The sequence below is a fragment of the Elgaria multicarinata genome, chromosome 7, assembly GCF_023053635.1.
Source record: "Elgaria multicarinata webbii isolate HBS135686 ecotype San Diego chromosome 7, rElgMul1.1.pri, whole genome shotgun sequence".
Taxonomy (NCBI): domain Eukaryota; kingdom Metazoa; phylum Chordata; class Lepidosauria; order Squamata; family Anguidae; genus Elgaria; species Elgaria multicarinata.
The window spans coordinates 84981960-84995478 of NC_086177.1; the positions used below are offsets into that span (position 1 = coordinate 84981960).

A 13519-nucleotide genomic window follows, 5' to 3' on the forward strand; every position below is an offset into this window, starting at 1 on the left:
TCTATGCATGATCTATTCTTTTGATAGGTTAAACTGTGGTTGCGTTCAGACAACACAACAGTCAACAGTGGGGTAATAATCAACTCGACAGTTGTTTAGCTAAAAAGTACTCCCCACACAACATAATAATAAATTGTAGTGTGGATTAGGATCAGCGTTGAGTTGAGTATTAGTCCATGTGGAATTGACTTACTCATCCCCCATCCTCTCTTTCCCCTCAGTCTTTCCGCTGGTATCCCATCAGCCATTGCTGCCCCAAATCTATCCTGCTGGCTGGACTAGAGCGACAGCCACTTCTTTGACAACTCTTGCCTTGCGACCGTATGGCTGTCGAAAAAGCCAACACTTGCCGAGGAAATAATTAGCGATATTCTCCACACAAGATGATAACCAATGGTGGTTCAAATAGCCAACTCTGCACAACGTTGGTTATTTGCATTGATTATTTCGGCCAAATAACCAAACATTGCTTTAAAAACTCCCTCCACACAACATGATAACCCATGGTGGGTTAAATAACCAACCGTTGACTGTTTAAACCACCATTGGTTGTCGTGTTGTCCGAACCCAGTCTATGGGATTTTGGTGTGTGTGTGTTTTAAATGTAGTCTTTTTCAAGATTGTCCATTTGTGGCTTATCCTGTTTGAGTTTAAAATGGAGTAAAATGCATTTCAAACCTTTAGACTCGTTCTTAGTACTTAGTCATATGCTTCCTCATGAAATTCTATTTGAATATTATGAACATAGCTTGCATAAGATTTTCTTAGACATGGTAACTGATGCCATGCTGTTAAATGAACTGATTATACTTGTACAATTTTCTTATTTTTAGAAATTTTTGCTCTCCAAATATGGTTCTTCTCCAGAATTTTTAAACTAGAAATATTATTGACAGTTTCTTAGATTATGGATTTTTTTAAAAATCAGCTAAGGATCTCTCTTTTACAATATTTGTGTTAGGTTTCTCTTCACACCCCAAGTTAAAATACATTATTTTTTATTTTTTTCATCCAGGTGTATTATGAAGAAAGTGACAGTTATGGCTATTCAAAATATGGACGATTTTGTCAGGAGATCAAAATGAACTATTCTCCATATGTGAATTACTTCACCCGAGTATACTGGAACAGGTCCTATTTTGTATATAAAGTCAACACTGTAATATCCTTCCAGTCCTGAGAAGTCATGGAGTTGAACTTTTTGAAGATTGACTTTGTGCGCAGAATTCTTCAATGGGATGAAGTTATTTACAAACTATTCTTTTATACTGCATATGCATCACGGACAGACGCAGAGGCGCGTCATTGAGAATGTGCAAAAGTCTATCTCACTGGAATACTGCATATTGACTGTAGCACAGCAAGAGAGTGAAATATGCTCCCAGGCCATGAAACATAGAAGACATGATAGTCTTCCACATTTTTAAATACCTCTTCCCAGGTATTCTGGTTTTAATAACCTTATTTTAATGCCATCGATTTTTCTGGTTTCAATTTATAGCAGTTACAGTCTTTAACTAGGATTATTTACTCTAAGAAATGCAAAAAAGGCAACGTATCAGCTTGCTGAGCATGATCCTCAAGTTATGCTTATGTATATATCTGGGGTTGCGGCAGTGTGGTGTGGGTGGTTGTTGTTACTTTTGCAGCTTTGTCCTCCCACCAAATATTTGAAATTCATGGAATTTGAAAAAGTGGGATACCATTTGGGGGGCCAGGAGGATACTGAAGATAAATAAGAATGGGAAGAGGAATTAAGTAATCCCTTGGCTGAGATCTGACTCCTCTTAATCATGGCTGCTAGGTATGAGCTGCCTTCGATTCAAGATGCTTCAATTCTTTGATTTCTCATGGAGTACAGTTCTACCATGTCTTTGGTGAAAGATTGTTCCCTATATAGGTAGATTGTGTGTCATTCATATATAAAGATCAGTGTCCCTAATAAGTGCTGGACTAAATACAGATCATTTTCTTTGAAGTGTGTAGATCATCTCTTGTGTTTTAGTCAGATACATTCATCTTCTTATGGAGACCACCTAGTTGTAATAAATAGACAGTGCAGTCCCTATACAAAAGGTAGAAGGCTTAAATTCAAGGAGATTTAGTTTAACTATTTGGCAGATTTCAGCCATTAGTATAACTAAAGGAGTGTATCATTTTGTCCTACTTAAAGACTGCACTCAGATGTCACATTAAGCCAGGAATCCCTTTTCAATAAACCATGATGTGAATGAGCAGTATGCTTGTGCACGTAGTTCGTTTGGTCTTCCCTTTGCGCAAGTAAACAAACCAGGAAGGGATAGCTCTGCATAACATCTGAAATGTGTCCGAACAACCTATGATTCATAAGCTGGCTTTAAACCAGGATCATGGCTTGTTTGAGCTCACTTAACCGTAAGCCTGTTGTGTTTGGGGTTGAGGTGGGGTTTTTTGGTTTTTTAAAAATAAATGTATATTCCTGTTTTATGGTAGTATTTCTCTCTACATCTTTTTTGTTTTGTTTTTATTGTTGATCATCTTTTCTACATAATTGCTTGTTCCTCTGTTCACCCCACCCCACCAAGCTTGATTCTATGGTCTTGAAGCAAACTAAGAGTTTTATTTATGTTTAGGTGGTGAAAACCTTCTCTATGTGCCTATTGGCAAGTATTCTCTCCAGAGACAAGAATGGCAATTTATCTACTAACTCTATTCATCCATAGTACATAAATATGAGAGTAATTTTGCAGAGCAAGAAAATTTACTGTGTGCACATTTTATCACATGCTTGATGTATGGTACTTATTGATAGGCTAACGATCAATGCCACCTTATTTTATGTAAGTCAGACAATTGGATTCAGGGTTTGAAAATCAATTGTTGCAAATGTCTGATTATTAACTTCGTTCAGTTGAAGCTGAAGGCCTACAACTGAATCAAATCAGTTGATAGAACTTGTCATTGTTTTCCAGTCTGGGGCCCTGCAGATATGTCGGACTACCACACCCAGCATGCTGATTGGGGCATGCTGGAAACTGTAGTCCAAATCATCTCGAGGGTAACAGGTTGGAGAAGACTGAAGTATAGTGGGGTTCTCTTTTGTGCGTGGAGATGGGTATATTGCAATGCTGAGTGATTGGATGTAAAATCACCATTTAATACGTGTAGCCTTGACGTATTCGAGAACATTTGTATGTGTGCAACAGTAGTTACCTGTGTTCTGTACAAGTACATCGATGTCTTTGCACTGAATATTTTTCTGTTGCTGCAGTAAATGACAACAGATGTACCTATCTTGTATTACTGCAAAGGAAACTGACTTTTCAATACTATTTTATAGTGCTAGAAAAGTTGCTTTTCTGAATTTTTTTTTTTGGAATAGCTCTCTTAACACTCCCAGTTCACCAGGCACTCATGTTGTGCATGCAGTCTACTTTATTTCTATGTTGCTTCTGAGCCTCATTGAAATAAACACAGCTTGCACAGTAATTTCAATGTGTCCGGTGATCGCTGATAGAATGCCATTGGTCAGGGTTAACAAACACCCCTTGCTATTTCCTCTAGTGTTCCTGAATTCCATTCCCAGCTATTGTACCGGGCAGACTGAATTGCCTTAACCTTTTCAACCCTAGTAGTTCCACTCAAAGTGCAGTTATATTTCAGCTCCTGAAATGGGATCCGTTTGAGTATTACTCCAGTGCTTAGTGTGTAAGAGTATATGGAGAGAGAGAGAGAGATGTGCTAATAATACAAAAATGTTCCAAACAGTGAAGATAAACTTGCCTTTTGTTCATATCTTATTTGAGCTATATATATATTGTAGTGCATAAGCCTTACCCTGATTTAAGTAAAAATGCTGTATCCGTATCCTGTTGATCATGCTTGAAGAGTATTGAAATCTGAAGGCATTAATGTTTTAAGTTCCAGAAAATTATTACATTACTAAGTTGTTGCAACTCTTTGAAAACAGAATGTAACTGGGTGGGAGAGGAGAAAGTTTGGTAACCCCAGATGGAGAGTGACACGAATCATTAAGTGTTAAACTGCAAATCTGATCAGGCTGGTTATTGGACTAAGCCAGAAATGAGAGATAAATGAGAAGTCTGGATTTGTATTTTGCTTGTATAAAATGCAGCATTTCCCTGTTATTCCCTGAAGAATTTGGAGATATAATGAGACTTGGAAGTCTTGCAAGCATCACCCTCAGTAGCTGTTTGCCACACATACCTGCTAGGATTCTAATGAAAGGAGAAATAATTGTAGTTCTTTAAAGATATTTTTGGGGAACATTCAAATCTCTTGCTGTCATTGTTGCAATCCAGTTGGAAAATGTGCCTTGTAAACTTTTATTAAAGAAACGAACAATTTTTTTGCATTTTGTATGTTTTTAAACTTCACAGTTGAACAGGTGAGATCCTTGTCTTCTTTGTTTTTAAGAAGGATGAATATGCTTCCCCCCCTCTGTAAAAAGTAATTGTTGGTAATATGAAAGATATAGGTTTGGCTTTGTTTCTGTTGTCCCCATTTCCAAAGATTTTATCAAGTCCACCGGCCCTGCTTCTCCCCTGAATGTTGCCTTAAGGCAGGGTGGGGTAACTTGTGGCCCTCCAGTTGTTGTTGCCTACAACTCCCATCAGCACTAGCCCACATAGCCAACAGTGAGGGATGATGGGAGTTGTGTCCTATCAGATGTTTTGGCCTATAAGTTGCCCATCCCTGTAAGGGATTTATATAGATACATACAGGATTGCCCTTACAATGCAATCCTGTATGTATCTAATTGGAAGTAAGCCCCATTCAGTTCAATGAGACTTACATCTAGGTAAGTGTGTATGGCATTGCAGCTGCAGGTTGCTGCCTTATATCAGCCTTCCTCAACCTGGCATCCTCCAGGTGTGATGGACTTTAACTCCCATCAACCCCAACCAGTCAACCCCAGCCAGCATGTCACAATACACAGTTGGGATCAACCAATGACACTGGTTCTCTGTGTTCTCTGTGTTTGCTTGACACTGGTTCAAGCAAATGGAAGAACTAATTCAAACAGCACTAAAATTAGAAGAATTGACTGGCAAGATGTGATGGTAGCCATTAGCTTATATAGCATTTTAAAAAGTTTGGCACCTTCCCAGATGATAGGTCACTAACAAGCTGTTTACCTATTATAGCTATGTGGAATCTCCCAAGCCTAGAGATCAGGTATCGCCGAGTCAAGGGGCTATTGTTTTTATGTTGTATTTGTGACCTTCTCAGAGGCCTATAGCTGTCCCCTGCTGGAGACTGCACCCTTGATGCCATCCAGCAAGGCTCTCCCTATGGTAAGACCAAGTGTAGAAAGATCTATCAGATTACGCCAGCCTTCCCCAACATGGCGCCCTCCAAATTGGTTGAACTGCAACCCCATCATCCTCAGACAGATGTGCTGCCTGAAGGATAATGGGTGTTGTTATCCAACACATCTGGAGGGCACAAAGTTGGGGAAGGGTGGATTACAGGATAACAAACAATTGCTGCCAACTTGTTACAGGTTATCTAGGTATCCATTGTGGAGAGAATACTTCTCTTGCAAGGAAAATTGCATTTTGTCAACATTCTGCTAATATTTTGTCACTGAGAATATAACTCTCTTCTTACATACCCACTAATGAGTTGATTGCTGTTTTTAGACAGTGCTAGGAAGTAGCTGGGTAAGCATCATGGGAATGCATTGGACAGTGCCTGTGTCAACGCCAGTAATGTGAAATTCTATACCCAGCCTGTGCCATATATAGATAAAGCACATGTTTATTTTAAGTGCTCTTAGATGTTAAGACTGTGCTTGTTATACCACCAGTTTAAGGTCAGCAATACCCATGTGGCCCCCTCATGTGCAGTCTCACATTATTTTAATGCAGCCTTCCCAAACTGGCTGCCCTCCAGATGTTTTGAACCACAACTCCCAGCGTTCCTGTCCATTGGCAATGCTGACTGAAACTGATGGGAGTTAAAGTACAAAACATCTGGAGAGCATCAGGTTGGGGAAGGCTGGTTTAAAGTAATAAAACCTTCCTGGGGACACCAATAGATTTCCTGCAACCTGTATTGATATTGTCTGTTAAAGAGTGTGTCTGATAGAAGGACCTACATATCTATGAATTAAATTGAACCATGTGTATCAGCACTGATCAGGTTTGAATGAAATGCTGTGGCTCATCATAGGTGGTTGTTGTTGTTATTATTATTATTAATTTTCATGGTGCTGTACAGGACAAAATACAAGATGAGCCATGGTGCCCAAGGGCACCAGGTTGCATATACCACACTCTTGGGGTTATCTTGTGCAAATCTGGTTAACACGGGGTATGGAAGGGTTAAATAACCTTCACATAATTCCAAAACAGACCATAGGTTATTCAAGGGCTTTTTAACCCTCGCATAACCCACACTTGCCTGTGTTTCATCAATGCGGTAACCAACCACATGCGATGCAGCCTCACTGTGGGCTGTGGAGAAGGCATGCTGGCTCCCCATTATTGGTATAGCTAGGTAATTTTAAACCTTGGACTTAATAGTATTATAAGGGGCCCTTTATATCGCCATCTGTATTACTTCAGTTGTGAAGCACACAACTGTTTGTCTTGGACCGCAACCACCAGTTCATGCTTTAGAACTGCTTCATTGTTCCTGACACAATAAACGAACAAGACAGTTTGCCCATCATGATAAAAAAGAAAGGAAAAAATACTTTGAAGATGTGTAGTTTCCAGCGGAGGCTGGTGTCTCTAAATTTGGTGGGGCTATGAATCCATTCTGGGTTTCAGCCAGACCTCTAACGCAGGCTATCCATGGTGCTGAACCTAATTTGGGTGGTTTGGATTCAGCACCTTGGGCAGCTCCTTTAGAAGTCTGGCTGAAGCCCAGAATGGATTGAGCGGAGCCACCCGTCTCCCCTGGCAGTTTCCTATTAAATTAAAGCACTTAAAGCATCATCATAGGAAAAAAGTGGAGTTTGGCGAGAGGGAGTCCCAGGCTGCCTCTGATGTCTCCCCACTTTGGTTTTGCACGCTGATCTTTCAGCTGGGAGAGAGGGCAGGGCGGGCTTTCAGCCTCCTTCTCTTCCGATTGGTGAGCTCTGAAAGGGGCGGGGGGCGCCCGGGCCGTCCCTCCACGTGGACTGGCTTCACTGGCGCGAAGGCTTCGGCTGTCAGACCAAGTCCGGCTCCCTCCGACGAGCGCGTGGCGCTGCAACCGTGGGGAGGATGAGGGTCCGGGTCCGGGTCCCGCCTCTTTCCAGGCTGCCCTTTCTCTGCCTCTGGCTGCTGTGCGGCTGGGGCAGCTCCGGGTCCCGCCCCGCGTTGGGGAGTCGCCGGCTCAGCCCTCCCGGCGCGCTCTGCTTCTACGGGCAGGTGCCCGAGAACAGCCCGCCGGGGACGTGGGTGCAAGGGCTGCGGGTGCCGCTGCGGAGGCTGCCGCTGGCCCCGGCTCCGCCGCCAGGGGAGTGGGCTTTGGAGGGCGACGGCGCCTCCCACTTCGCCCTCCACTGGCGGCCGGCCAAGGCGCGCTCGCTGCTGCTGCTGCGGACGGCCGAGCGCCTGGACCGGGAGGCGCGCCCTCGCTACAGCCTCGCCCTGCGGGGCCCGTCGAGGACGGCGCTGCTCCGGCTGCGGGTGCTGGACCGCAACGACCACCGGCCGCGCTTCCCGCCGAGTCCCGCCGGGGCGCTGGAGGTGGACGAGCTGTCGCCGCTGGGCTCGGAGGTGGCGCGGCTGCGCGCCCTGGACGCCGACGAAGGCGCCAACGCGCTCCTCACTTACCGCGCGTGGCCCGGCGGCGGCGACTCGGGCCGGCGCCTCTTCGTGGTGCCGCGCAGCGGGCAGGTGCTCACCGTGGGCTCCCTGCTCGGCTTGCGCCGCCTCAGTCTCTGGGTCTCGGCCCAGGACCACGGGCTGCCCCAGCCCTTGCGCAGCCCCGCCAGGCGCCTGGAGCTGGCGGTGCGCAAGAGGACGGGGGCGCCGCGGCGGCAGCAGCAGCAGCAGGAGCACGGCGGCGCCCTCGCCCGGCCGCGCAGGGCCCGCGCCCTCGCCTCGTCGTACAGCCCCGTCTACAAAGTGCGCATCCCCGTCGGGGCGCCCTCTGGGGAGCCCATCTTCACCGTCCCGGACACGCGCTACCAGGAGGCCGGCGGCAGCTGGTTCGAGCTGGCCCCTCCGGCCGCTGCGGGCTCCTTTCCGGTGGAGCTGGACAGGGGCTCGGGCCGACTCTCCCTCAGCCGACCGTTGGAAAGGGGAGGCCAGACCCAGGTGAAGGTCAAGGTGCATCGCATGGACGGGCAAGGTAAGGCTGAATCGGAAGCATAATGGCCCAATCTCGGGACATCAGAAGTTACGACGTGTGCCTCTGAGCATGTGTAGAGTTTAAACCTGCAGGAGCATCCCCCATCTTTGAATAAAAAGATAGGACTTCAAGGCCGGTGAGCGTGGCTACAGGATGGATTGAGCGTAGCTGGCCTATGGCAGGCTTCCCCGATTTGGGACCCTCCAGTTATTTGGGACTTCAACTGCAATCTGGACTAGGCAGTGTGGCCAGTAGTCAGGAATGCTGGGAGTTGTTGTCCAAACCATCTGGAGGGCACCCTGTTCACGGAAGGCTGACTTAGGGAATTCATTGCCATAAAACCTGCCCAGTGGCTTAGATGGCTTTTAAAGTGGATTAGAAAGTTGGATGAAGAAGAGATCCATTGGACCTTGTTGGCCATGAGAGCTGCACACGTACATGGGGCTGGGGGGATGGGGATGCGTTGTGCACCGTGAAATATATGTGACGTTCAGATAGGACCCATGTGGACTGTACTGCATTCTTTCTCATGCACAAGAGCTTTTGATTCTTGAGGGGTATTATATTTATAAACCCTTTTATTCACTATACCAGTGAATTAGCAGAGTAACAGCGGTTCTTAACTATGAAAGTCAGCAAAGACCAAATTAACTTCAAGACAGAGTCTGTTTTGTTTGGTACAAAAATAAAGTATTTTACTGATAGAAAATAACACAGTTTATGGCAATACAAATTTACACCAACATACTCACACACTTGGTCATACACGTTACAGCAGGGCTCACAGCAGCAGAGAGAGAATATTTTAATCTGGTTACAAAGTTCCAAAACTCTCTTTATATACACTTCCCTGAACAAATGATGCAACCACTAATTGGCAATGGCAAGACAATTAGACTTTTGCATCATCCCAATAATTCAATAAAGTCCACCTGCAAACTTGACCTTTAAGCTGATTGACTGATGCTGAGTCTTCAGTTTCTTCCAGGTTTTGCAGGCTTGTACAAAAATATGGAAATCACAAAAACCAGTCCTAATTCAGGACTCCAACATTGATATAGGGAAAACAACAACCACATGAAATGGGCCTTGCAAAACTAAATGGGCATAATTTGGATGTAAGCAGAATGGACTTGGGCAGAGTCTGATATGGTGAAGACACCACAGGATGCCTTCTGTACCAGTATAGCTTGCAACTCAAATTGAATTTAGGCTCCCTTTGCTTTCAGCAGTTTTGTGGAAGTTGCCACCTTAGTACTGTTTACCTGTGGAGCTGGTGGCTCTGATGTCAGTGGGGTCATGAATCCGCCCCGGGTTTCAATCAGAACCAATCAGACCTCTAAAGGCATTGTCCAAGGTGCGGAAGAGTTCCGACCAAAACCAGGAGTGGATTCACTGCTTCTTATATTGGAGCCACCAGCCCCCACTGTTGCATACTCTGACAGTAGGGGGGCTCTGGGGTCTTCAGCAGAAGTTCTTCCCCATCACCTGTTACCCAATTGTTTTAGCTGATGAGGCTGGGGATCAAACCTGACACTTGTGAAGCATGTGCTCTGCCACTGAGCCCTCTAGCAAATGGGGTGGGGTGGGTGTGTTGCACATTGGGTAGTGTGGAAAGCACTCACAGGGTTGCTTTCCCACTAGGACTGGTCCAACGGCATAAGCAACTTGGGGTGGGGAGGCAATATTGTTGTGGGAAGGGAATGCGAGTGGCGCAGCCTGCAATCTCAGACATTTTAGCATTCTCTGTGACTTTGCAGGAGATCCCCAAGTTGCACCTATAAACTCCCTTTCGTTATTTTGTGTTGAAGCATAAAAAGGTCGGTGGGAGATCACATATCCAATAAGTTAGAAAACCATTCAATAGGAATAGAAACGTACAGAGCCTACATTCTGCTGTTCATCTAGGGATGCTGGAAAAATTCAAGACGGACCAAAATGAGTTCAGTTTTCCAAGAATCTGACCCGTGGAATCCACTGTAGACGGTGTACTCAGGCTGCACAGAGTCTTTAGACTTTCGGATCATTTTTTTACTTCCCCAAAAATTCACGTACGTTTATTCATAGGGAAATATGCATGTTTCTGCTGAGACTGAAAAATATATGGGTGGAAAAGTTGAATGGAATGGGAGACAGTACGCTAAGTGTTACATAGTAATGTAAATTATGTAAATTGTTGCAAACCCTCTTAATTGGATTATTTGTGTACTTTTTTGCATAAAAATAATCCATCTGTAAACGGATACCAGAATGAACAACACCACACAATCCACAGAACACACAAGGGGTGGATTTCACAAAATCCAGACACCCCGTCTCTCCCACGCACCCCGCAAACGAACAGGGGAGAGGGCCGTAGCTCAGTGACAAAGCACCCACTTTACATGCACAAGGTCCCAGGTTCGATCCCCGGCATCTCCTGGTAGGGCTAAGAAAAATTCCTGCCTGAAACCCTGGAGTGCTGCTGCTGGTTAGTGTTGACAATACTGGGCTAGATGGACTAATGGCCAGAGTCAGTGTAAGTCAGCTTCCTATGTTCTTATGTATCTAACATTCTTCAGCAGGTGATAGAGCAACTCTCTAAAGTTAAGGTTCGTCTGAGGCTCAAACTATGCATCATATGCAGCTGTGTGTAATTTTGCCCAGACTTCTTAAATGCAGAGTCGCCACAGGGGGATATTTATGTATTTATTTATTTATTACATTTGTAGACCATCCAATAGCCAAAGCTCTCTGGGTGGCTCAATCATCATCATCATTATCATCATCCAAACCCTAAAAAGGGATTGGGCTACAATATTTGGCACAGGGGTTATTGGATTGGGAAGACATGTTTGACCATTTCTCCCAGCTGAAGTAAAGGTATAGTGCCAGTTCGCACTAAACAACCCATGGGCTCTCATGCACAAGGGGGAGAGATCAGACAACCCATCAACAAATCATGGACTAACCCCAGGGGTTTTCAGCCCCTAAACAATGCTGCTGTCTGGTTTCAGATGACATGCTCAGCAAATGATAAAGGAGACTATTGTGGGGTGCTGAGTAAAAGCAGAAGGGGTGGGTATGCTGACTCTCCCACTTGTGCATGACAGTCCATGGGTTGTTTAACCCACAGGCTGTTGTTGTGTGTGAACCAGGTCAGAGTCACCATATTTTTTCCCTGTGCAGAGAAAACTAACAGGAGATCAATTTTGAGCAGAAAAGTGGCCTAACAAGTATCCCCTTTTCTCCCTGTTCCCTGCTCAAGATTGTAGCCTTTCTCCGTTGCTTTTTAGAAATAAATATTAAGAAAGATCAGGGAAGTTCCCAGAAATTACATGTCATGTGCTGTTTGGATGACAATGGTGTTCATTCTTTTATTCATTTGAAGGTAGCTTGCACCTTTTGGAAAGATTTAAACAGCCTGGCAAAGCTATAGAATCTTGAGGTATGGTGCAAACATTCACAAGCAAATGTAAGAAATGTTGAAGTACTCTTCAAGCTGTGCTTTCCTATTATCCTTGGTCAACAATGTGTAGGCTGAAGGGTGCTTTTCAACCTGGAGCAAATGATGGCTTGTTTGCCCAAAACTGTAGGTTGTTTGCAAGCAGCCATTTGATTTTGTATTAATGCTGCTTTGTTTTTAAACAAAGGAAATTAAGCGGATGTAGCAATATCTGCAGAACAGGTAAACGTTTCTATCTTGGTCCATTTCATGAAAGCACAAATTCAGCATCCTGAGAAGCCCAGCTGTTTCTTCGGTTACTTTTATTTAAAGAAAAACCATTAAGTTTCTTTCCCTCAAGACTTCAAAGATGGAACTGGAAATATATGGGCAATGCCAGGTGTCCCAGGAACCATTTGTGTGTAGAGTTGAGCAGGGCTCCCACTTTTTAGGGGTTGAAGTGGGATTGTAGTAAAATGTACTTCCTTGCAAAGCCCTTTGCTCATCTTTTCAACTAACAAAAACAATTTAAATTATGCAAGAAGACGACACAAATTTGCCTCTTTTTCAATCATCCATACAGATTTCAGAATCTGAGTTATTTTGGTGCTGAATTTTGATGGTTTTAATGGTTGTTTTTAATCAGCACTGCTTTGTGTGTAGGGTGGGTGGGGCTTGGGGGCTTGGCTGTCTATTCTTCCAGTTGGGTCAATAGGAAAATACGTCCCATGTCTATATGTTTTGGGTCCGTCTGGAGAAACTGGGCTAAACTAACTTTGTACTATACTAAGATTACATGGCTTGCAGGTTTGCACAAGAAGCAGCTTGTAGGGCCACTCGACCTCACCATCCCCATCCCAATTTGCCTGCCTGGGTCTCTGCCAGGAGATGTAGAACTGGGTGTTTCCCACTCCATGTTTAGGTACCTCCCTCAAATGGTCCATTCCATGAAAGTCCTAGTCTAGACAAGGCCTTTGTGCAGGTTTGTTCTAACCTCGTCTAGTCTAACCTAGTCTAGACAAGGCCTTTATTTAGTTATTTATTATTTATTTATTTATTTATTACATTTCTATACCGCCCAATAGCCGGAGCTCTAACGATGGTTATGCACTTCATTTGGCTGGGTGCACACAGCTCATGTCCTTGTGATTCATTGTTAAGCTGCATTTTTGCTTGTCTTCTTTCGAGGGCTAGTTGCCTATTCCTTTTAATTCTCCGCTGTTGCAGGTTTGTTCTAACCTAGTCTAGACTACCCTAGTCTTGACAAGGCCTTTGTGCAGATTTATTCTAACCTAACCAAATCAAAGCAGGCAATCTCAGTTAGTGATGAAAGCTGTGGCTGTTTTTACTTATGAAACCAATGGTACAATCAATGTACCATTCTTTTATTTATTTACTTTAAAAAGAACTCTGTTATGATCTTTACTGTGATCCTCTTATCAAAGCAGTGTTCTACTTCATCCTGTGCCCGATAATGTATCGACAAGACAAAGGCCTCGGGGTGGAAATAATTCCAGTGATCATGTAGGACAAGGTCATGGCTACACTTCTTCTAGGGCAGCTGTTCAAAATTTAGTTAGAATTGGATTAACCACAAAATAAAACATGCTGGAAAATCTCTGTTTGGTTTCTATAATTGTTTAATTACTCAAGGTACTTTCAAATTTGTAATGGAGTTGTATAAAACATAGGAAGAGGTCTAAGCAAACTGTAACCCTATTATTAAATGTGCTGCAAAAAGAAACAGAATTTTTGACATGGAATGGGGGGTGGCTACCATCTTGTCTTTCACCTCGGGGCCTT

At 44.2% G+C, this 13519-nt stretch overlaps 2 protein-coding genes across 2 annotated transcripts in view; both read left to right on the top strand.

Annotated features, from left to right (window-relative positions):
• Nucleotides 1-3710, top strand: part of DPY19L4 (dpy-19 like 4) — a 41985-nt gene extending 38275 nt beyond the window's left edge. Inside the window, exon 19 of the mRNA XM_063130958.1 lies at nucleotides 1016-3710. Coding sequence (XP_062987028.1) covers nucleotides 1016-1180 — 165 coding nt within the window. The 3' untranslated portion in view covers nucleotides 1181-3710. The remainder of the gene's footprint in view (nucleotides 1-1015) is intronic.
• A 3507-nt stretch (nucleotides 3711-7217) lies between these two features.
• The window catches only part of LOC134401955 (neural-cadherin-like), a 66108-nt gene continuing 59806 nt past the window's right edge, over nucleotides 7218-13519 (top strand). The window contains 1 exon segment of the mRNA XM_063131315.1: nucleotides 7218-8292. Within this exon segment, the coding sequence (XP_062987385.1) occupies nucleotides 7218-8292 (1075 nt within the window).